The 23,230-nt window shown below is 57.8% G+C and overlaps 4 protein-coding genes across 4 annotated transcripts; 2 read left to right on the top strand and 2 right to left on the bottom strand.

The window, feature by feature from the left end:
* Positions 1 to 5,912: 5,912 nt before the first annotated feature.
* On the bottom strand, positions 5,913 to 12,701 carry PES1 (pescadillo ribosomal biogenesis factor 1). The gene is made up of 15 exons (XM_019621136.3): positions 12,542 to 12,701; positions 12,223 to 12,302; positions 11,957 to 12,110; positions 11,343 to 11,452; positions 10,411 to 10,582; positions 10,194 to 10,283; positions 9,355 to 9,471; positions 9,113 to 9,190; positions 8,739 to 8,828; positions 8,417 to 8,547; positions 8,163 to 8,288; positions 7,802 to 7,986; positions 7,541 to 7,686; positions 7,178 to 7,345; positions 5,913 to 6,607 (listed from the first exon to the last, which is right to left on the bottom strand). Exons 1-15 carry the CDS (start codon positions 12,563 to 12,565, stop codon positions 6,521 to 6,523), a joined length of 1,758 nt encoding a protein of 585 aa, XP_019476681.3. The 5' UTR covers positions 12,566 to 12,701; the 3' UTR covers positions 5,913 to 6,520.
* A 215-nt stretch (positions 12,702 to 12,916) lies between these two features.
* TCN2 (transcobalamin 2) lies at positions 12,917 to 15,730 on the top strand. The gene is made up of 10 exons (XM_010720434.4): positions 12,917 to 13,409; positions 13,731 to 13,920; positions 13,993 to 14,043; positions 14,110 to 14,243; positions 14,341 to 14,502; positions 14,585 to 14,760; positions 14,858 to 15,032; positions 15,109 to 15,301; positions 15,406 to 15,527; positions 15,623 to 15,730. The coding sequence occupies exons 1-10, from the start codon at positions 13,355 to 13,357 to the stop codon at positions 15,682 to 15,684; spliced, it is 1,320 nt and encodes a 439-aa protein (XP_010718736.1). The 5' UTR covers positions 12,917 to 13,354; the 3' UTR covers positions 15,685 to 15,730.
* A 422-nt stretch (positions 15,731 to 16,152) lies between these two features.
* On the top strand, positions 16,153 to 19,748 carry SLC35E4 (solute carrier family 35 member E4). Its single transcript, XM_019621138.3, has 2 exons — positions 16,153 to 17,071; positions 17,986 to 19,748. The coding sequence occupies exons 1-2, from the start codon at positions 16,477 to 16,479 to the stop codon at positions 18,411 to 18,413; spliced, it is 1,023 nt and encodes a 340-aa protein (XP_019476683.2). The 5' UTR covers positions 16,153 to 16,476; the 3' UTR covers positions 18,414 to 19,748.
* Positions 19,749 to 21,214: 1,466 nt separating this feature from the next.
* DUSP18 (dual specificity phosphatase 18) lies at positions 21,215 to 21,754 on the bottom strand. The gene has a single exon (XM_019621137.3). The coding sequence runs from the start codon at positions 21,752 to 21,754 to the stop codon at positions 21,215 to 21,217; it is 540 nt and encodes a 179-aa protein (XP_019476682.2).
* Positions 21,755 to 23,230: the final 1,476 nt, after the last annotated feature.

Here is a 23,230-nt window from a genome sequence, read left to right as displayed (position 1 = left end):
TCAGGAACTTCAGAATAAAAGCCTGAGCCTGTGCCAGCTATCCTGGGCTCTCCATAGCCAGAGGAGTGAAATGAGTGCATCCACAGAGGGATTGAGATGGCACAGCCTTCTTTGGGGCACAGGAGAAGAGCATGTCTTGGGGAGGCAGGGGATGCATCCCTGGGTGGGGACAGGACCAGGTTTCTCCCTTGATGAGTTGGTTCAGGGCATCGAGCAGCCCAGAGACGTTCCTTTGACTTCCACCTGGCTGCCCCACACAGCAAAACTTCCCCTGGGGAAAGCAGGGTCCGTACCAAGTCAGTGGCAGCACTCAGCTCCACTCTGATGCATTCCCCACTGTGCTCCAGCCCCAACTGGATTTGTGCCAGTGATTTATCACCCATCTCTCCACCTGAGGCACATCTGTCACAGCAGATGCTCTACGTGAAGCACACATGGCTCTAGATTAAATCACACACCTGTTTCTGGCTGAGCTGCCTTTCCATCTCTGTCCCCAGTGCTTCCCATCATGGATAGGTCCCAGTGCCATCTGACAGCTGCCTGAGCCAGATCTCAGCCAGGAGAAGGAGCCCCGGCCCTTCCCACGTCCCATGTCCCACTCCTCCTCTGAAGCTCTCTGCTCTCCCTTCTTCCTGCTGAGTTTTCCTTTCTGGAGGATTTTCACCCAGAGGAGCACCACAGCACCCAATAGCTGTGGATGGGACGTGGCAGAACTGCTCACTCCTATCTGCATAGTGATGCTCACAGCCATGGGACACAATCAGAGCAAACAGTGTGTGTGATATCAGCTCTCACAGCCCTCTTTTAGGAATTCTCTTTTAGGAATTACACTGAATCTGCCCCAAACCCAATGCTGTGCAGCAGTGGGATGGGAAGAGGCCCTGTGTGTGCACACTCACCTTGCCATGGATTGCAGCTCCAGGATGGCACTGCCACCATCTCAGGGTGCTCCTATCACTGCTCCCCATCCACCATCAACTGCTGGGGAAGCACCTGTTGGAACAGGGAAGGAGAGAGGGCTCGACTTGAACACGGATGGACAAATATGGGGAAACACAGCTTTATGGCCCGTCTGTGACTGGGGAATGCTGTCAGTAATGGTGAAGAAGGAGGAAGTGGCAGCTTGCTGGGCACACAACCAGGCCGTGGTCACTTCTGTCCCCACAGCAGCCCCATATCACCACCAAAGGCCCCAGGAGGCAGCACAGCCAAACATCAACCCCTGAGAGAACACAGCCTCCGCTCCCCAAACCCTCCATAACCCTCACAGGCACCCGCTCTGATCTCCATAATGGGCCAGAAAGCACAGAACACAGATGTCATAGGGGAACACGTGCTCCTCTCCCTCCCTCCCCAGGCCCCGGTACCGAACACACAGCAGCACAGGGCTGTGCCCTCGGCCTGGTGGCACACCGGGGTCAGGGCCCACATGGGGCACCCTGTGAGGCCTCAGGATGGCAGCTGTGCTGGGTGTGGGGTCACAGGGCAGCCTGGGCCAGGGAGGTGCTGCAGAGGGGACTGAGTGAGCCCAGGTGTTGTTGGGTGGGGGGAGACTGGGAGGGAGAGGGGGAGAGGAGGGGAAGAGAGAGAAAGAAAGGAGAGAGGTAAAAGAGGAAGGAAAGGAGGGAAAAGAAAGGAGGAAAGAAAGGAGGGAAGAGAAAAGAGGAAAGAAAGGAGGGAAGAGAAAAGAGGAAAGAAAGGAGGGAAGAGAAAAGAGGAAAGAAAGGAGGGAAGAGAAAAGAGGAAAGAAAGGAGGGAAGAGAAAAGAGGAAGGAAAGAAGAAGAAGGAATCATAGAATCACGAGGTTGGAAAGGACCTACCAGATCATCCAGTCCAACTGCCCTCCCCTTACCACTGCTACCACAAGCACTAACCCAGATCTCGCAGCTCCTCATCCAGGTGCCTATTGAACACTGCCAGGGACGGCTACCACTGCCTCCCTATGCAGCCATTCCAGCGCCTGACCGCTCTCAGAGAGAAAAAGTTTTCCTTATGTCTAATCTAAACTTCCTCTGATATAACACCCCCAGGTCCCTTTCCTCTTCACAATCACCCAACCACTCGTCCCCAAGCCTATAACGCTGCTTGGGGTTGTTGTGGCCAAAGTGCAGGACCTGACACTTGGCTTTGTTGAACCTCATCCCATTCACCTCAGCCCAGTGATCCAGCTTATCCAGATCCCTCTGAAGGGCCTCCCTACCCCCAGGCAGATCAACATCACCTCCCAACTTGGTGTCATCTGCAAACTTACTGAGGGTACGCGCAATCCCCTCATCTAGGACATCAATAAAGATATTAAACAAGATGGGCCCCAGTGCCGACCCTTGGGGGACACCACTCGTAATGGGTCACCAGCTGGACTTCACTCCATTAACCACTACCCATTGGGCACGGCCCTCAGCCAGTTCCTTACCCAAAGAAGGGTATATCTGTCCAGGCCACGAGCAGCCATTTTCCCCAGGAGAATAGTGTGAGAGACCGTGTCAAAGGCTTTGCTGAAGTCTAGGTAGATACATCAACAGCCCTTCCCTCATCTACCAGTCTGGTCACCCAGTCATAGAAGGAGATGAGGTTGCTCATACACGACCTGCCTTTCATGAACCTGTGCTGGCTGGGTCTGATCCCCTGGATGCCCGCACGTGCCTTGCAATCTCACCCAAGATGATTTGCTCCATGACTTTCCTTGGTACCGAAGTCAGGCTGACAGGTCTGCAGTTCCCCAGATCCTTCTTACGGCCCTTTTTGTAGATGGGAGTCACATCAGTGAGCCTCCAATCCTCTGGGATCCCTTCAGATAACCAGGAGCACTGGTAGATCATAAGAGAATGGCTCGGGAATCACCTTCTCCAGCTCCCTCAGCACACTGGGGTGGAGCCCATCCAGTCCCATGGACTTGTGACAGTCCAGATGGAGGAGGAGCTCTCTAGCCATCTCCACCTGAATCATCGGGGGTGTATTCTGCATAGCATCCCAGACTTCCAGATCAGGGAGTAAAGTGCCCTGAGGATAACCGATCTGCCTATTAAAGGCAGATGTAAAGAAGGCGTTGAGGACCTCAGCCTTCTCCTTTTCCTCAGTGGTCACATTCCCCGCTGCATCAAGTAAAGGATGGAAATTCTCCTTGGTTCTTCTCTTACCTTTGATGTATTTGTAGAAGGGTTTCTTATTCTCTTTTATGGCAATGGCCAATCTGAGTTCAAGTTGGGCTTTTGCCCTCCTAACTTCCTCCCTGCATACCTTAGCAACCTCCTTGTAATCTCCCCAAGTAGCCTGTCCCTTCTTCCAGAGGACACAGACTCTCTTTTTCTTCTGGAGTCTCAACAATTGTTCCCTGTTCGTCCACACCAGTCTTCCTCCCCTACAGCTTGCCTTATGGCACTCAGGACAACCTGTTCTTGCACTGTTCTTTAAGATTTCCTTCTTGAGGAGCATCCAGGCTTCCTGGACCCCTTTACCCTTAAGGAGCAACTCCCAAGGGACCCTTGGATGCTACAAGCACCCTGAACAGTCAAAGTCCACCCTCTAGAAGTTCAAGATAGCAGTTTTGCTAAATCACCCTTCTGACATCTCCAAGAATAGAGAATTCTACCATTTCATGGTCACTGTGCTCAAGACAGTTCCCAAATTTCACTTCTCCCACCAGCCCTTCTCCATTAGTGAATAGCAGGTGTAGCAGGGCACCACTCCTGGTAGGCTCTCCTACCAGCTGTGTAAGGAAGCTATCTTCTATGCACTCCAGAAACCCCTTGGACTGCTTCTTCTGTACTGTGTTATATTTCCAACATACATCAGAGAAATTGAAGTCTCTCATGAGAACGAGTGCTGACAATTGTGCGACTTCCGCAGGCTCCTCGTAGAATGCCTCATCCAACTCTTCATCCTAATTAGGTGCTCTGTAACAGACCCCCACCAAGATGTTGTCCCTACAGACCTTCCCCCTGATCCTTACCCACAGACACTCAACTTCATCATTCCCAACCCCAAACTCTTCAACATCAAAACGGTCTTTAACATAAAGGGCCACACCACCGCCCTTCCTCCTTCATCTATCTCTTCTGAAGAGCTTGTAGCCATCCACCACAGCACTCCAGTCACGGCAGCGGTCCTACCATGTTTCAGTAACAGTAACCAGGTCACAGCCCGATGCACAATGGCTTCCAGCTCCTGCTTGTTGCCCATGCTGCGTGCATTGATGTAGATGCACTTCAGCTGAGCCACCTGTCTCACCGCCAGCTCAAGCATCGTTCCCCTAGGCTCATCTTGTGAGGCCTGTTTTGTCCCCTTCCCCCTTCGTAGCTAGTTTAAAGCTCTTTCAATCAGCCCCACTAGCTCTTGCACTAGGATTCATTGCCCCCTGTGAGATATGTGGGTTCCGCTGACAGACAACAGGCCAAGGGCCAAGTAAACTGCCCCATGATCAAAGAACCCAAAGTTTCTGGCTCGACACAGCCTCTGAGCCATTTATTCATTGCTTGTGCTTTCCGAGCCTGCTCCGTGTTCCTCACTGCTCCTGAAGGCATAGAACAAAAAATCACTTGAGCTCCCACCCCTTGAACTAAATGCCCTAAACCCCTGAAATCTCTTTTCATAGTCTGTAGGCTTCTGTGGGCAATTTCATCACTTGCCCACCTGAACTATGAGTAATGGAAAATAACCAGTGCACCTAACCAGCCTTGGGAGTTTCCTGGTTATGTCCCTGACCCGGGCCGCAGGAAGGCAGAGCACTTCCTGATGGTTTGGGTCTGGTCTGCAAATGGGGCCTTCGGTTCCTCTGAGAAGGGAGTCACCCACCACAACCACCCTTCTTTCTTTCCTGATAGAGGCAGTCTCAAGGTGTGACCGCCTCGCCTTGGGCTCCCTCCTAGGCAGATCCTCCATCACCTCCCCTTCAATTTCCAGCATCTGAAACCTGCTCCCTTCCAGCTGCAGGGCCGTATGGGCAGTGCAGGCTGTGCTCACCCACTGAACCTCCCTGTCCTCAGTGGGCAGCAACAGCGTTACTTACCTGCTGTGCTCTGCGAGCAGAAGCCAGCTTCCACCCTTCTCAAGACCATTTAAAGCTTACCACGTGCCAAGGTGGGTGATGACACGTTTATAGAGCATTTAAACTGTGCTGCTAACATGCCAGCTCCACCCCTGCTTGCCCAGCAGCCTGCCCACGAGCTGCCAGCCCCCCAGCACAAGTGCAGCACTGCTGCTGGCTTCAAAAAAGCTTTAAAAGGAGCTTTTTTATTGCCTTTTTCACTCCAGATCCCTTGCCCAGTGCCGTCTTACCTGCTCTGAAGGTAGTTTCTGCAGCAAAAAAGGAAGGAAAGAAGGGAGGAAAAATGGGAATGAGGAAGAAAAAATGGGAATAGAGAAAAAAGAAGGAAAAAAAAAAAAAAAAAAGGATGAGGAAAAACAGGAGAAAAGGGAAGTGAAAGAGGAATGGAAAGAATGTGGCAAAGGAGCACAAAAAGCACCATAATGGTGGTACCCAGGTCTAACCAGTTCTGATAAAACCTCACTGCTCTGTGAGGCTCAGGACCACATCCTGTGGGCTCTCCCCACACTCCACACTGCTGGGCAGCCCTCTGTGACCTCCATGCTGCTCCCAAGGGGTGGTGGAAGCAGCCCCATGCTCTCTGGGTGCCCCCAGGCTGTGCCTCCCCAGTGCAGGAACACACAGCGAGCCCTCGGAGGTGTCAGCACCCAGCAGGGATAGAGCAGACCTGCACAGAGCTGGAACAGAGCATGGTGCACAGTGAGAAGGTGCAAGGTGAGAACACAGTGCCACAGAGCTTGTGGGCCGAGGAGTCACCTCCAGCCCTGGGTGACATTCATGGGCTGATCCACAGCTCCTGGCTGAGCCCAGAGTTTGGGCACACACCACTGCACCATGGCCCTGCCACAAGGCTACAGACAACGCATGGCACAGGGGAAGCATCACGTTTTAATTAAAAAAAAAAAAATAAATTTGCAATACAATAGAAGTAGAGGCCAAATGCAGCCCACAGCGTGGGTGGTGGAGAGCAGCTCAGTTCTGGGTGGCAAGTTGGCTCCTCTCCAATGCTGAGCACAAAGCCTGCTCCTCATGCTGGACCTCTCACCTCTCTGAACACATCACCACCATGTCCCAGCAAGGCCAGCAGCCCCAGAGCAGGTGGGACATCTCAGGACTGCAGGCGTGCAAAGTGAACAATGCCAGAAGGAGGGAGCTGCAAGAGCCCAGAGCTTCCCTTGGCCTCCTGTTCTTCAGACACCACTCACTGCCCTAAGGATGCTGAAAGAGCACAAAGATGACGTGCCCACATCACTGACCCTCAGACAGGCAATGGCACTGATGATCACTCCTCCACCTCCTGCGTGGAGAGAGTCCTGGATAAGGCACAGCAGAAGGTGTATTTACGGATGGGCAATATTTTAATTTAGTATTTCTGTCCTAAGAGGAAAGCTGAGGGTTTTTCACCCACAAATGATGGTCGCTGCAGCCATTCCAGCCAGGCAGGGTAAGCCCCTCCTCGGGGTCCCAAAGTCTCATCACGCTCGTCGCGCCTTCTTGGTTTTCTTCTTCTCCTCTTTCATAGCAGTGTCGTGGGCTTTCCTCTTTGCAGCCAGTTTGTTTGCCTGCACAGAAACACAACCCGAGACCCACAGTCAGGTCTGTCCCTACACACCAAGAGCTGCTCCAGCCTCAGACCCACTGAGCTGTTCGACACCAGGAGATGGAGACAAGCAGCGGTGCCCTGAGCTTCACTTGCTGGCCACACACTAAGGCCCCAGGCAGGCACAGGGAGTTCTGCTTAGGGAGTCTGAATCCTGCAGCCTGGTAATGCTGGGGAAGAGACCTGTACAGTCTCAGCCTTGTGCACCAGAGATCAATATCCTCACTGCCTCACTATGTACAGAGAAGAAACAAAAATCCAAAACATGGAGTGTGGGACCAGTTTGTGATGGTGCAGTCATCCTGGAGGAGGGGATTCAGCTCTGCCAAGCCTCACAGCAGGGCAGGGAGACCAGGGCTGCAAGGCTATGGGCAAAGCTCCCTCCTGCAACCAAAGCTGGGGAGGCAGAGGCCTCAGAAGTCACTCCTTCCTTACAAGATGAGGACAGACCAGGATACATCTTCAGCTACAAACTGATTTTGGGATGACCTAGCACAGGGATTCATGACTTGGGGCATCCCTACATTCATACCTCTCGGATTTTGCGTTTCTTTCCAAACATGATCTTCTTGTAGAGGTATTTCTCCCTTTTCTTCATCATCATGATGGCCAGGCGCTTCTCCTCGCTCTGCTGCTCCTGCTCCAGGCGCTGCTTGTCCTCCAGCCGCACTTTGCCAGCAGTCACCTTCACGGGAAGTGCCTGCAGAGAGCAGAGAGCTCAGGACTGTGTGTGCCAGGAGCCAGGCTTCCCCAGAGCACATCCACACTGGTCAGTGGTAATACAAGAGACACAGCATCCTCTCTGCCCCCCCAGACCGGGTGGCTTGGAGATTTGTGGTTCTTGAAGTCCCTTCCCACCCTGGCCATTCTGTGATCCCACTGCCAAGTACTGCACCTTGTTGCTCTGAGTCTTCTGCTCTTCCATCTTCTTCAATTTCATCTCCTCTTCCTTTTCGGACTCATCTTCATCCTCCTCTTCCTCCTCTTTATCATTGTCATCCTCCTCTCCCTCTTCCTCCTCCTCCTCCTCACTCTCTTCCCCTATGGAGAAATCACTGTTACTGACCATGGAGCACGGTGGCCCTGCAGGAGACAGAGCTCTGCTGAAGCAGGAGCATTGCCTGGATCCTCTCCAGCTCTGGGAGCCTCACATCACCTGGGTCCTCGCCCCGCTGCATGGCCAGCAACTTCAGCTTCTCTGGAGGGATGTAGTCTCCTTCCTGCTCTGTCACGAAGGGTGAGAGGTGTGGGGGCAGCAGCACACCGGGGAAATAATCAGCTACAGGGAGGCACAGCTTGGCATTGACTGAGTCAAAAACCCACTGAGGCTGCAGGTAATACCTGGGGGCAGAGGATTACCAGACTGGGGGTCAGACACTGCCTTCCTGCCCCATGTTCTGGTGTCCAAGAGGCTGCAAGACTGCAGTGAAGCAGGTTGGGAGCAGACAGAGCAAGGGAGAGTTCAGAAACATCCACCAACCCAGATGGCCGTTCCAGGGACAGGACATCTGGCTCACCTGCCCACAACCTGCTGCTCCACCTGGGGCCGGTCAACAATCTGGTGGGTGATGGATGGGTCACTCACATCGTAAGTGGCACCGATGCACAGGGACTTGTCCCAGGACACTTGGCCACCAAAGCACCTGCCAGTCAAACACACCAAGAGGTTGGTCACACAGCAGACACTCTCGGGGCCTCAGCAATGCTACTGAGAGGACAGGGAAGGACAGCACGAGGTGGTAGAGCTGCAGGAACACCTCCCACCACATACCGGATGATGAAGGCCAGGGGCTCTCGAGGCACCTCCCTGTTGAGGAAGAAGCGCAGCCCTTCAAACAGCTTTTTGTGCTTCTCCAGGGCCTCCTGCTCCTTCCTCCTCGCATCCATCTGCTCAGCAGTCTCCTGCTCGGGGGCGAAGCAGTCAAATCTCTTTCCCACACGCAGCACAGCCAAGCCCCTCTCTGCTCTCAGACCCTGTTCCCCACTCTCCTGCCCGCCCTCCCCATCCCAAACTGGGCCTTCTCTCAGCCATAAGATGTGCTGTGGACAAGACAGCACACAGTGTGGGTCAGCCCTGGCCACCAGGCTCTTACCCCCTCAACAGGGAACTCATCCATCTCCACATCTTCCTCTTGGGTTGGGGCCACCACACGTGCCAGGCTGGCGCTCAGAGCCGACAGTTTCTGCAACCAGAGGAGACCAAGATGTAAGGTTCAGCCAGGGCTTTGGAATGGGAAAAGGATCAGGGGCTCACAGAGGAAGCCCCAAGACTAAGCACAGCTCCTCCTCTGGCCACAGCAAAGGAATGAGAAGTTGGGATCTCCACCATGCATGGGTCAGGCTCTGCTCCTAAGCCCCTGCAGCAGTGCCTCACACCAGGAGGAGTCCCCAGCCAGGCACTGAGGACACACAATGTCCTTGCACACAAACTCCTCATGTTGACCACGGTGGTAGCAGTGCCCCTCACCTCCAGGTAGCTCTCTGAGTCCATGGCATACTCCTTGCCTTCTGCAGGTTTTAGCTCAACCTCAGCTTGGCCATCGATCTGCAGACAAATAGAAAGGTGGGGAGACAGCTCCCAAGCGTGGTCTGCCCAAACATCCTCTCCCTCAGCCCTTCCATCACCCCATACAAGTCCCCAGGAGCAATGCTCCCTGCACAGCAGGTGCTTCCACCAGTGTGTGTCCCCAGGGCGGGTGATGGCCTTACCTTGGGCGGGTAGTGCAGGTTGAGTGAGTGGTAGAGACGAAAGTTGACAAAGCCCAGCAGGGTGGTGTAGAACTCAGTGAAGGTAGCCATCACACGATAATCCACATCTGTTGGGTGCTGTGGGCACACGGGGAGGGGAAGGACACAAAGATGAAGGAGTAGATTCCCTAATAAGGGACAGGGTGCTGTTCACCCAGTGTCAGCTCAAGGAATGAAGCTGCTCCTCCAGGTGATATGTGCAGGTCATGACAAGAAATAGCAAGGCCAGGAGCCGAAACACAGCAGGAACACAGCCAGCCCCATGACAGCCAGGGTGCAAAGGATCAAGGAAGGTTATGGGCTCAGTGAAGGGATGCTGCAGAGGTGACACTGCCATGGGCTGTACCAAAGGCCACAAACTGGGAATATTCTGACCTAACCAAATCCCAAAAACCATGGGACAAAAGGAGCTACAGCAGCTATGAGCTCCTGTCTGCCAGTGGTTCTGGTCCGGCAGCACCCACAGCTCTACCTCTTGGGATGACTGCACAAGGAGTGTGCAAAGATGATACAGGAATCAACTCACCCTAGCACCTCCAGTTGAGCTAACTGCCAATTAATCTTCAAACGTGGTCAGAGCATATTTTAATAATTGACAGAAAGAGAAAAGAAAGAGCTGGGTAGACTGGTGCAGCCTGGCACCAGGGTCTGATAGGAGGGGCTGTGTCATACATGGCTGCCAAAGGCCTCCTGGCCTTCACCTGTTTTATCTCTTTGGCACAAGAGTGAGCAGATGTCCCCAAAACCCCACCTCAGCCTTAGGGAAGGGAACAATAACAGCACAGGTCTCGTGTACTCACATCGTGGGCAAAGGCGTAAGGGGTGATCCAGGTGATAGGCTGCCCCAGCACCTCTGCCTGGTAGTAGATACCCTTGATGGAGAGGAAGACCTGGTAGGAAAAGAGCGTGATGAAGGCTACAGGTGCTCCTGGTTCTTACCAACCTTCTCCGGACAGCAAGGATGCAAAGGAGCACTGGGGAAAGGCAGCAGGACCCATCCCTCCTTGGAGTCCCCACCTTGCGCAGTGAGCGGGAGGCGATGACATAGTTGAGGAACTCAACAGCCAAGCGTCGGCACAGCTGGATGGTCTGCACATGGCACTTGCCCGTCCGTGGGAAGGTAGAGAAGAGAAAACACATGGAGAGGGCATCATCCAGGTCCCGCAGTGCGTCCACAAAGGTTGGGTACCTGCAGCCAGGCAGGAGGGAATGGTGCCATCACACCTGGATCCAAAGCCCCAAAGCTGCAGAGCTGCAGCAGCTGATGGGGACCTCATGCAACAAAGGGATGGGCAAGTGCAGTCACTGTGGAATGCCAGGCAATCTGTGGGGACAGGGCATCCCTGCTGGGCATCCAGAGTCTCACACAGCCCTTCTGACAGCACTGCAGGGCTCAGGACTGCCCTGGGAGACAGGAACCTCCCTAGCTGAGGGACAACGAACCCAGTTTGTCACCTCCTGCCCTGAGGTGATAGCCTCAAGCACGTGTAGGGGCAGGAGGAAATTGTGTGACCCCACAGCTCCAACAGAACACCTTCACCATTGCATAAATCATGTCAGGGCAGCTCTTAGCTTCCAGGGCTGTTCCTCTCTCCCTGCTGGCACAGTCAGTTCCCATACACCACTGGGACAACACAGAGATTTGCCAGAGCAGCTCCCCTCTCCTGTGGGTCATCTCCTTTTCCTCTGCCATTAAATTAACCACCTGCATTGGCACGCTGGATCTTTCTCCCAGAGTGTCAATGAAAATTCTCAGGAAAGAATGGGAAAGTTCTCAGTGTCATCATGGAGATCCTGGAGCCATTCACAACAGCCAAAAACTCCCCGATCACTCACATCTCACAAGTTTCTCTACAAATCCAGAAACTCTACACGATGCCCAGCAATGCCCAGAGAGGGATGGGTGCTGCTGAGGAGGGACGGCCCCAGCGAGGGCTCCGTGGGCTCACCTCTCCTTCACAATGTGGTCGAGTTTGTAGGTGGGTTTGTTGTCCTTCAGCCGCTCCGCCGTGCCCCACTCACTCTTCCCATACGCCTTCCTCAGCTTACGGACAAAGATCTGCAGGTAGAGCAGGGCTCAGAGCACAGAATCACAGAATCATAGGGGGTTGGAAGGGACCTCCAGAGATCATCGAGTCCAATCCCCTGCCAAAGCAGGTTCCCTACAACAGCTCACACAGGTAGGCGTCCAGGCGGGTCTTGAATATCTCCAGAGAAGGAGACTGCACAACCCCCCTGGCAGCCTGTTCCAGTGCCCTGTCACCTCACCTAAAGAAGTTCTTGCGCACATTTGAGCGGAACTTCCTATGCTGCAGTTTCTGGCCGTTTCCCCTTGTCCTGTCTCCACACACTGCTGGGGTGCAGAGTCTGGCCTTGCCACTCTGCCCCCCACACCTTAGATATTTATAGACCTGGATCAGGTCCCCTCTCAGGCTTCTTTTCTCAAGGCTGAACAGACCCAGTTCACTTAGTCTTTCTTCACAGGGGAGATGCTCCAGGCCCTTCACCATCTTTGTGGCACTGCAGGGCCAGCACAGCCCCCAGCTCTCAGTGCACTGATTACCTTGTATTCCCGGAACTTGTTGACGATGGGCTCATGGAGGAGGAATCTGATGTCTTTGAGGAGATAGAAGGTCCGAGCCGCAGTGGACCCTTTGTTCACCTTCTTCTTGTGCTTGGGCTCATGGGGGTAAATCCCCTTCAGGATGCAGAGGCGCCTGTTGAGTAGGGATGGGGTGTCAGCCTGCTGCCCAGCAGCTCTGCCATCACCACGGCCACCCCACGGGAAACAATGGATGGGGCTGTGCTGCAGGCAGCCCCGCGACCCACCTGAAATCGGGCAGGCTGAGCTGCAGCTTCTTGCGTGCCTTGTTGCGGGTGATGTAGTTGGTGGCAGAGCCCCTCTGGTACTGGGGGGGAACACAGAGGTGTGTGAGAGAACCGAGGGCGCCCCAACGGGATGCACGTGGGGGTACCGGGAGAAATGGGGAGGGCTGGAGGACGGGAACGGGGAGAAATGGGGGAACGTGGAGGGAAACCGCAACGGGTGGGGGTGGGAATAAGGAAAAGCAGAGGAAAAACTGGGAGAAGCAGGTGGGAGGAAACAGGGAGAGCCGTGGGGCCGGGACACCGCCGTACCCCCCAGTACCTTCCTCTTCTCCAGCCCGCCCATGGCCCCGCTGCCACCGCCTCGTGCTCCGCCGCGCCGAAGGACCCGGGCTGCCCTCGCACTGCCTGCACCGCGCTGGTCCGCGCCTGCGCCGGAACCCCGCCGGGTCCGCGCAGTCCCGAGCTTCAGCGGGGCTGAAGGGTGCGGGTGGGACGCGGCGACCGAGAGCGGTGAAGAGAGGCGGTCATTCAGGCGCGCCGCGGGCAGCTCCAAGCCGGCAGGCGGGGTCCTTCGGCGCGGGGCACGCTGGGACGGAGAGAGGAGGGGGCGGGGCCACCGCAGGGGCGCGGGCGTCGCGCAGGGGGCGTGACCAAGGTTTACAGGCGTGGCTACGACAAGGGGGCGTGGTCAGTGCTTGAGGGCGTGGCTACGACAAGGGGGCGTGGCTTTGAGCTCGGTGCGACGGGCAGCTGGTGGGCGCTGGGCCGAAGGATGGGCGCTTTGCCCGCCACGTGCCATCCCCGCGGCTCTGCGTTGGGCCCCGCTGTCCCCGTAACCCCTTCCCGGGGCCGCCGGCGTCCCGTCACGCTGCTATGCCACCGGCCCGTCTCCTGCTCGGTGCCCCTGACCTGCCCCGCTTTGTGGCTGACCCGGTGCGCGGGGTCGTGACCACCCCACCTGCTCCTCCTATCTGCGCTCCGTCCTCGCTTCCAGCCAAAGTCCTCGCCCCTTTCTGCTGACTCGGCCCCGGAGTGCGGAACTGCCTCACTCATCGCCTTCCTGCTCGGCGCCGCTCAGCCTGCTGTCACTCGCTGTCTCTCGCTGTCACCCACCCGCCGTCCCCTCGCCGCGATGTGGCTGCTCCTGGCCCTGCTGCAGGCTGCGGTGCTGCCCGCCCGGCCCTGCGGTGAGTTTGAGCAGACCCAGTGCTTCGTATCCACGCTCCAAAGCGAAGCTCCCGGGGCCAGGCAGCGGGTGGGAGCGCACCGGGCGTTGGGTTTCCCCTGTTCCCTTTCTCCCTTTTCCTGCCTCGTGTCCCCTCTATGCTCGGCTTCTCCCTCAGCGTTGTGCGAAATCTGGGGGTTCAGCTCCACGGGGTAGAGGGCGCACATCGGGGTGAGGACGCTCCGCTCCCCACCGCTACCGCCGCTCTTTGTCCTCCCCACGTCCCCCGGCGCTGGGCTTCGCTCACTCCTTGCCCCCATCCTCACGGGATCCCCGGCGACAGAAGCTCCAGCAGAGGCAGCGGTGGCGGTGCGGGCGTTGTCCGCACGGCTGCTGGGGCTGGCGATGGAGCCGGGGCAGGATGCCGACCCCGGGATCTACGTGGGGCTGCGCCTCGGCAGCGAGCACGATCTGAGCATGGAGCACAGCTACCTGCAGCGCCTGCAAGACGCCTTCCAGAGTCGCTACGGCCGGTAGGTCCCCAGCGTGTCACAGCGGGACGGCCCCTGTCCCTTTTGTGGTCCCACTGATGCCAATTCCTGCAGGAGTCTGCACGCAGCCAGCCGCCAGTCCCATGGCCATCGGCACCGCAACACGTAGGTGATGGGATGGGGATGGGGCGGTTCCCGTGCTCCTCCATGTGCTGACCACACTGCCCGCAGGGATTCCATGCCGGAGACGGGGCGTCTGGCACTCTACCTGCTGGGGCTGCGTGCCAGCTGCCCCCCTCCAGACCCCACTACCCAGCGCTTCCCGGTGACGTGGCTCAAATACTACCTGGAGAAGGATTGGGCAGGTGAGGTACCCCACCCACAGCGGGCATCCTATGGGTGCTGGCACCGCAGCTCTGCTGCCACCAGCTGGCTCTTGTGACAGCAGTGCTCTGTCCCCAGGCTCCCGACATCACGGCCATCCTCTCACCAGTTACTACCAGTACAGCCTGGGTGTGCTGGCTCTCTGTGTCCACCGCAAGCGGGTGCGTGAGGAGGTGATCCAACGGCTGCTGGTGGCCGAGCAGCACCGGCGCTTTGGGCACGTGGATGGCAATGCTGTGGGTAAGGGACAGCAGGGACCCAAAAAGTGGATCCACCTTGGGGTGGTTGTGCAGCATCTGGGGTGACACAGCCATCCCTGCAGACACAGAGGCAGTGGCGGCATTGGCCTTCGCCTGCCTGAAGAAGGAGCAACACATCAGGGCTGGGCTGGCAGCAGAGCTGCGGACGGCTGTGCACAGGACCAGGGCGAGGCTGGTGGAGGCACAGAGCGCAGACGGCCTCATTGGGAACGCCTTCAGCACTCCCTTGGCCATGCAGGTGAGTGTGGGCATTGGCATGGAGCAAGTGCAGGAGCGTGGGTGGCTTTTGGTGCTGAGCCCTGCTCTGGGCACTTCCTTCCCTCCTCCCCTCCCAGGTCTTCATCGCCACCAACACGTGCAAGACGCAGCCAGCATATGGCCGTGCCATGGCTGCACTGCTGCATCACCTGGACAGCTTCACCAGCGCTGCCACCATGGCCCAAGCGCTGCTCGCTCTGAACGGCCGCAGCTACCTGAGCATCGCCTCCATGCAGTGCCAGAAGGAGCTGGGTAGGAGCAGGAGCCATGGGGCACTGGGTGGCCAGCGTGGGGCTGGCACCGATGCCACCGTGGCTCCTTGTCACAGACACATTGACACCCATCTTCTTGGAGCCAATGCCCCTGGGGCCACACAATATGACTGTGCGGCTGGTGGTGGAGTGCCCGGTGCCGGGGTGTCCCCAGCAGCTGCTGTATGACAGCCTGGTGTCTGCGCCTGCCGGGGCCTCGCTTCTGGACCTTCTCAGGGCAGCCCCACCACAGGGATCTAAAAACTTCACGTGAGTGGTCCTATGTCCTGGGAGCTCTGAGCCTGTCCTCTTGTCCTCATCCCCTCTGCTGTGTTCCTGGGACTCCCAGGTCCCTTATCTTGCTCTGCCCCCAGGTTTGAGACTCAGGACACCGCATATGGCCCCTTCCTGACCTCGGTGCAGGGCATGGCAGCGAGGCCAAAGGAGCGGCACTACTGGCAGCTGCTCAGCGGGCTTGGCACCAGCCTGCAGATGGGTGAGTGATGGAGAAACATGTAGATATGGGGGCACAGGGATGTGTCCCTGTCCCTGCGACCTCACTGCCAACCTCACCACTGTGTCTCTCTGCAGGTGTTGCTGACTACAGACCGAAGGATGGGAACACTGTCATCCTGCGCCTGAGCAAGTGGTAGTGGGGCTGTTTGTGGGGATGATGGCAATGAAATACTGCAGAACCTCTGGGCTGTGCTGTGCTTTCTCTGAACACTGGGCAGGAGGAGGATGGGGGGGGAGGGATGGGCACAGCCGGGCTCTGTGCTTGGGATTCTGTGGCCTCACTGCTGCTCAGGTGGCTGAAAGCCTCCGGGTCGTGGTGTGCTCAATGCCCCCGAGTATGTACGACCCCCTGGAGCTGCTCGTGTCCCAGGCAGGGCTACCACCACGGTGGGGATCACGGGGATTTCAGCAGCTGAGGTGCAACTGTCTGCCCCCACCCCAGGGGCAGAAGGTGATGGCATCGGTGGGGACCGTTCTGGCCCAGCATTGGGATGCTCCAATCCCAAATTTGCCTGGGGTCGACCCAAACAAAGCCTGTGCTGGGGGTGCAGCTGGCAGCGAGCGCCGCACGGGGCGGGGACTGATGCCGGTGCCAGGCCTGCGAGCCACGGCGTCCGCCCATGAGTCACCCGGGGACACTGACGCAGCCGCTCCGTCACCGGGAAGGCCGTCCCTGCTCCGCCGTCGCCGCTCCCCCGGCTCTGTAGGGGATGCGCGGCCGCCGCCTCCCAGCTCCCGGCGCGGTTATCATCCCCGCCGCTCCGCTCTTCCCCATCACCGCTCGCCTGCCCGCACCGCGGTGACGTGCGCTGGTTGCCGGGGAGGACCCTGCCCGCCTTCTCTCCCCGCCATCAAACTTTGCTCCTCCGCACCGGCGCTGCTCGCACATGGCACCCCGCGGCTGAACCCACCGCTCGTCCATCCCGGCCATGTGTCCTCGGTGCCCCGGTGGCGGTGAAGCAGCGATGATGGCCGCCGGTGGGACCCTCCGTCCCCGCAGACCGGACCAGGGGCAGCCGGGGGAACGACCGCCGCTACGGCTGGTGCTCACCGTCGCGGCGTGGCTGGGCACCGGCACCGCTCTGGCCGGCCTCAACAAATGGATTTTCGCCGCCCACGGTTTTCGCTACCCTCTGCTGCTCTCCTCCCTGCACATGCTGGCGGCCGTGGCTCTGGGCTACCCGCTGGGCTGGGTACGAGGACCGCCGCCGCCCGTCCGGCCCCGCGCACGGATTTACCTGCTGAGCCTCACCTTCTGCGGCAGCGTGGCTTTGGGCAACCTGGGGCTGAGCCTGGTGCCGCTGGACGCAGCTCAGGCCGTGCATGCCACCGCCCCGCTGGCCACCCTGCTGCTGTCGGCGCTGCTGCGGGGCCGCCGGCACCATCCGCTGCAATACGCGGCCATGGGACCGGTTTGCGCCGGGGCTGTGTGCAGCATCGCCGGAGGTGTCCGCTTCCACCAGCCCGGGGGCTGCGTCCTCCTGGCTGCCACCGTCCTGCGTGCCCTCAAGTCGCTGCAGCAGAGTAAGTGCCGCCTGTCTGCCCTCGGGATGTCCCGGTGATGCCGCACCAGGAATGTGCCAGCACTCGTGGCGCCGCAACCGTCATGGTGCTCTGGGCCCCAGGGATGCTCTTGGTGTCATCGCTGCTCCCTCTAGCTTTGGGGACATCCCTGTCCCAGCATCACCTCGTGGCCCTGCTGTCACCTCTTGACCTGCTGCCCGTCCCATGTCCTGTTCTGCCCCTTCCCCAGTGTCGCCCCACACCCAGCATCACTCCCTGCCCACCATGTCCCACTGTCACCTCGGTGTGACCACCTTGTTCCCCTGCCCTCTGCTCTGTGCCTGCTCCTGATCCCATCCTATCCCTGTCCCATCCCAATCCCAACCACCATCCCATCCCCACCCCTTTATCCTCATTCCCTGCATGTCCCCATGTGGAGCTGCACTGTCCCCACTCAGAGCCCCTGGCCATGGCCGGAGCAGTGGAGCCATTCAGGCCATGATGTCCTTGGCAGGCGGTGTGGAGGAGCACCCTGACCACACTGTTTTTTCGGAGGGCTGGGAGCATTTCCTCCACCCATGACTCACATGGGCATCACTGCTGTGGCCACAGCCCGTGACTCACAGGGCTGTAGGACAGGGATGGGGATGGAATGGGGTTTGGGAGGGGAACAGGGATGCGGATGGAGGTGGGATGACTTTGGGATTAGGATAGGGGTGGGGACAGGGTGGAATAGCTGGGAACTTATGTGTCACCTCTGGCCCCATCGTGGGCACTGTGGTGGAGATGAGAGCTGAGCATGTGCCAGCCCTGGACTCACTCACCCCCAATGCCATGGGATGTCGGGGTGGGCTGAGGGCAGCCCCTCTCCTAGTGATTTTTGGGCTGCTTTACCCCAGCAGGGGCTCTATCTAACTCTGCCCTGTCCCCCCCAGGCCTGCTGCTGCAGGAGGGCCGCCTGGACGCCGTGTCCCTGCTGTGCCTCACCGCCCTGCCCAGCTTCTGCCTGCTCTTTGGGGCAGCCGTGGCACTGGAGGTGGCCCCGGCGTGGCAGGGCGTGCTGCGCTACGACGGCTCGCTTTGGGGCTGCGTGCTGCTCAGCTGCCTGGGCTCCGTCCTCTACAACCTGGCCAGCTTCTGCGTCCTGTCCCTCACCTCCGCCCTCACCATCCATCTCCTGGGCAACATCACGGTGGTGGGCAACCTGCTGCTCTCCCGCCTGCTCTTCGGCAGCCGCCTGAGCGCGCTCAGCTACCTGGGCATCGCGCTGACGCTGGCTGGGATGTTCATGTACCAGCAGCCACAGCTCATTGCACGGCGCTGGGCCGTGTGGCTGCAGCACCGACCCCCCAGGCACCAGTAGGGATGGAGGTGGTGGGATTTGAGTGTGGCACAGCTCTGCGTGAGCTGGTGTGCAAGGCTCTGATTGCACGTCTGCGTGCTGCTGTGCTTGGCACCGAGAGCACAGGACTGTGCTGATTTGCACAGCTCTGCGTGCACTGGCGTGTGCGTGGCACTGTGTGCACAACGTATGCTGGAGTGCATCTGTGTGCTTGGCAGTGCGTGCACAAAACTGTGCTGATTTGCACAGCTCTGCGTGCACTGCTGTGCGTGGCACTGTGTGCACACGTACGTGCTGGGGTGCACAGCACTGTGTGTGTGCTGTGTGCGTGTGCAGGTGTGCAAGGCAGCGCGTCCATGTGTGAGTGCTGGTGTGTGTGGCACTGTTTGCACGCATGTATGCTGATGTGCGTGGCACTGTGCCCGCTGGTGTGTGTGGCAACATGCACATGTGTGTGCTGGTGTGCACAGCCCCTCTGTGCACATCTGTGCTGGTGTGCATGGCACGATATGCCCACAAGTATGCTGGTGTGCACAGCTTTGTGTCCTCATGCGGGTGCTGGTGTGCATAGCAATGTATGGACGTGCATGTTTGGTGTGCGCACTGTGCATGCACATATGTTGGTCCACGTGGCCATGTGCATGGTCTGTATGTGCGTGTTCTGGACATGCAAGTGTTTGTGTGCACAGCTCTGTGTATGGGGCACACGTGTGCTGCATGCTCTGCAGGTGTGAGTGTATCTATGCACGTGGCAGTGTGTGCAAGGAGTGTGTGAGTGCTGGGGGGTGAAGGTTCCACGTGTGCAAGCAGGTCTCATACATGTGGGCACGTGTGCTGCTGGGCAGTCTATGCGTGTGGGGTGTGTGTGCAGAGCATTTTGTGCAGGTGTGTGCTGGTGTGCACAGACTGTGTGTGCAAGTGGTGCTCCATGCACAGCTTTGTGCATGGGAGCATAAGCCTGTCAGTGCGTGCACAAGTGTCTGTGCACAAGTGTGTGTGCAGATCCTTACAGGTGGGGATGTGTGCACACGCTGCTGCACACAGGCTCAGTGTGTGCACAGATTCTGTGTGTGCCAGTGCATTTCCGTGTGTGTGCACATGTGCACATCACTACTGAGCTCTGCTGGGTGGAGTGAGCCTGGTGCATTGTGCACACAGCTCGTGCCCCCATGGCACAGAGGGCGTTGGACCCTCGGGGTGCTGTGTGCCACCTCAATGCTGGTGTCCCAGTGATGTCACCCTCCTGCTGTTGGTGATGGCACGGTGGGCATGTTGGACACTGCACACCCACGTGTATTCCTCAGGAGGTGCAGTGGCACTGGGACAGCTCTGAAATAAAGCTCTATTTTTGTCATACTCCATTCTTGGCTGCCATGACCTCGCACCCAGACCGGCTGAGCTCCTGCTTCCAGTGGGGGCTGTGACAAGAGACTTCAGCCTGAGCCACCTCACATGTGCTGGGGCTCCAGACTCAAATGCTGTCTTTCTTCCACCCGTTGGGATGGTGAGTCTTGAGGCTGCTTGCAGAAACACTCTGGGAACAGCTCCTTCCCAGCAGGGCCACCACGGTGCCACAGGAGCACTGCCACCAGTGCCAGCTTCCCCAGGGCACCTGGGCTGGAGTGGTGCCCATCCCACAAAGTGCCCAAGGGGCACTGAGCTATCAGAACCAGTCCATGCCCTTGCCAAGGGCTTGGCAGGCACAAGCTGTGCCCGTCCCTCTGCCTGTTTGCTTTTAAGGCTCAGATTTCAGAGGCTTTTCCATAGCAGGAAGGACGAGATGGCGTTTTGGGTTTCCTTCTGAAGGGCAAACCACACTGTGGACACCAGGAAAAGCCCCCGGCACAGCCTGGCACTCACACTGTCCCCTGCCAGGGGCTGGAGGAGCAGGACTGGGCCAGGATCCTACTGCACCATGCCTTTGCCTGGTTTGCCCTCTTTTTAACACTTTGTACTGCTGGTGGCTGTCCCTTCTCAGTATTTCAGGCCATGACCTCATCCTGCTGGCGTTCCTGATGCTGGGGTGTCCTGACACAGGCATGGGGCACCTCCTGACTCCATCCCTGCAGAAGACAGTGAGCTGCCATGCCTCCATGCCTTCTGACATCCCATGGCTCTTGTGTCCCCAGTGTGGGGACTTTACCATCTCTTCCAGCCTCATCTAACAATGCATTGAAATGTTCTGTACAGGGATTAGCTGCTGCCCCAGGGTAAGGCTGTGCTAGCAGAGAGGGATCTGCAGATGGGAGGCAGCAAGGACAAAGTCTGGCCGAGTAAATGCTGTCCCTCTGTCACATGCCAGGTGATGCTCCTGAAGCAGGGGGTGAGACCTCACCTGCACTGCTGCATCCAGGCCTGGAGAATCTGGTAGGGGAGGAAGAGGAGTCAGCAGCAAGGAGCAGGATGTCAGTAGGTCTCTCCCAGCACTGAGCTCTTCCTGTCCTCTTCCAGCCACAGCAGAAGCACAGATTTTAGTCTGCTATGTCAGGATCCAGAGTCATATCCCAATTAGAAAAAACAAACCTTGGTACTGTTCTGAACACCCTGAGTCACAGCTGGATTTTGCCCTGTTTTATAAGCACAGTTTATGCTGAAATGAAACAACACCAGCACGTGACGAGTGGCTTCAGTATTGCCAACAGGACCACGGCATGAACGATGCTGTATGGCCTTACTTACAGCATGCCCCAGCCTCTGCTCACAGCCCAGTCCCTCCTCCTGTAGCTGCAGAGACTCCAACCACTGGCAGACAACGAGAGTTTATTTCAGAGCTCTGCTGCAACTCCGCCTTCTGCTTCCCCTGGTTCCCAGCTGGGCTACACTCAGAACATCATCATCCTAGCTTCCCTTTCATAAATATCAGGTATCATCCCAAAGGGTGAGTGGACCATGTGGACGGTGTTGATGCCGAACAGCAAATACTCGTAGTGGATGAGCTGCCGCCAGAAGCCGTTGTTGGGCCGGATGATGGGCCGGCACGAGCGGACCCAAGCGTGAGCGCTGGCCAGTGACATGGCGTGGTGCTTCATCAGGTAGGCTATGCAGATGGTGGCTGAGCGGCTCACCCCGGCTGCACAGTGCACGAGCGTGCGGCCCCCGCGCTCACCCACACTGCGGATCAAGTCGGCAACGGAGTTGAAGCAGGCAGAGATGCGGGCTGTGGGGATGTCGGCCACCGGGATGCGTAGGTACTCGATGCCAGGGTGGAACATGTTGGCCAACTCAAGGGAGACGTTGACGACGGTGGTGATGCGGTTGGCAGCCAGGAGTTGTGCGTTGCCCGCAGCCACGCCGTCGCTGAGGTAGAGGCAGGGGGTGATGCGGGACAGCCTGTGCCTATGGAGGTGCAGCGCGGCTGTCATGGCCCGCGCCTTCGTCCAGCAGCAGCGCTGGCCACTGCTGCTCCTCCTTCCCTGGGAAACAAACAGCGTCGAGCGTAAGTGTAAAGATGGCCGCACACGGAGCATAGGCTGAAGGGGACCTTAAAGATCATCTAGGTGCAACCTCCCTGCAGTGGGCTGGTTGCCAGCCATTAGATGACGCTGCCTAGAGCCCCATCCAACCTGCCCTTGAATGCCTCCAGGAGCGGGGCATCCACAACTTCTCTGGGCAGCTGTTCCACCACAGACAATTTCTCCCCTCATCCTTGGGCATAACCAACCCACATGGATGCTTCTCGCTGCCATCATTAAGGAGGTTTTGCCTCATTTTTGAGCCCAGCCCCCAATATGGCTCACAGTGGGAACACTACCATGAGTACATGGAGCAGGACTAGCCTGAGCCGGGACATGGCCAGCCCTGTCTCCAGTGTCCTGTGTCGTGTTCCCTGTTCTCTGTCACCTGCCAGCCCCACACTGCAGTGGCTGGGCCGTATTCCCCACTCCACTGATTCCATGGTAGCGCTGCATGCACAATGGGGGGCGTGGGGCCATGGAGGAGCTGGGTGGTGTGCGGCCCCGTGTCACCTTCTTCCCACCGCCCGAGAGCAGGGAGCCCACCAGGGCCTGGTGAGGGGCTGTGGGACCCCTCATACTGCTCTGGGGGTGACAGGACTCCTCGCACTAGTATGGGGCTGTGGGACCCTCTTAAAATTGCTGGGGGCTGTGGGGCTCCTTCATGCCATTGCGGGATTGGTGGGACCCTTCACACCAACACAGGGATGGGGGGACTGCCTCATACTGTTCTAGAGGTGGTGGGATCTCCTCATATAGCTTGGGGGCTTAGAACACACTGATCTGGGGCTGTGGAACCCCTCACACTAGTATGGGGATGGTGGGATCCCTCACAACATCATGTGGATTGTGGGACTCCTCACACCAGATCAGAGACGGTGGGACCCCTTATACAACCACACCAGGTCCCCATGCACCCCAAAAAAGGCATTGCTCGTACCCCACTCTGTGTGACCTGCTCACAAATCACCCGATCTCAAAGCAGCTGTGTGGATTTTGACATCAGGGTGGGTGACCATGAGCTCTGCAGCTCCCCGTCCCGATCAGCCAGCCGCTCCAGCCACCATACCCTGCTGCTCCTGGAGAAGAAGGTGACAACCTCCCTCCCCTGGGCTGCCATCCTGCCAGCATAGGGGAGGGTTTGCTCTGCTCTCTGCTGTATTTTGGAGGCTGTGTTTTGGAAAAAAAGGAGGGAGTTCCTCTGGCAGCAAGAGCCACAGATGACGAATGGCTGAAGAATGTCTTGTGCAAACGCTTTGCTCCCAGTTCCTCAGAAACCTGAAATCATCACTTCAGCCCTTAAATCTTCAGCCTGCCAGGTCTAAATGCAGATGCCAAGGGCTTTACTCTGCTTTGGGGCTCTGCGCAGCAGAGAGGGAAACAAAT

The sequence above is a fragment of the Meleagris gallopavo genome, chromosome 17 (genome assembly GCF_905368555.1).
Source record: "Meleagris gallopavo chromosome 17, MGAL_WU_HG_1.1, whole genome shotgun sequence".
In the NCBI taxonomy this organism is placed as follows: Eukaryota; Metazoa; Chordata; class Aves; order Galliformes; family Phasianidae; genus Meleagris; species Meleagris gallopavo.
The sequence above is the reverse complement of the archived record's forward strand: the minus strand, read 5'-3'. Positions and strand labels throughout refer to the sequence as shown.

Excerpts from the sequence above, each read along its gene's own strand:
- PES1 (XM_019621136.3), bottom strand. The coding sequence starts at position 12,565 with ATGGGCGGGCTGGAGAAGAGGAAG. Across the intron at positions 12,111-12,222 it reads CTCAGCCTGCCCGATTTCAG|GCGCCTCTGCATCCTGAAGG; the intron begins GTGGGTCGCGGG and ends CCTACTCAACAG. Across the intron at positions 7,987-8,162 it reads GAGCAGCAGGTTGTGGGCAG|GTATTACCTGCAGCCTCAGT; the intron begins GTGAGCCAGATG and ends CTCTGCCCCCAG.
- TCN2 (XM_010720434.4), top strand. The coding sequence starts at position 13,355 with ATGTGGCTGCTCCTGGCCCTGCTGCAGGCTGCGGTGCTGCCCGCCCGG. Across the intron at positions 13,921-13,992 it reads TTCCAGAGTCGCTACGGCCG|GAGTCTGCACGCAGCCAGCC; the intron begins GTAGGTCCCCAG and ends CAATTCCTGCAG. Across the intron at positions 14,503-14,584 it reads CGTGGATGGCAATGCTGTGG|ACACAGAGGCAGTGGCGGCA; the intron begins GTAAGGGACAGC and ends CCATCCCTGCAG.
- SLC35E4 (XM_019621138.3), top strand. The coding sequence starts at position 16,477 with ATGTGTCCTCGGTGCCCCGGTGGCGGTGAAGCAGCGATGATGGCCGCC. Across the intron at positions 17,072-17,985 it reads CCTCAAGTCGCTGCAGCAGA|GCCTGCTGCTGCAGGAGGGC; the intron begins GTAAGTGCCGCC and ends TGTCCCCCCCAG.
- DUSP18 (XM_019621137.3), bottom strand. The coding sequence starts at position 21,754 with ATGACAGCCGCGCTGCACCTCCATAGGCACAGGCTGTCCCGCATCACC.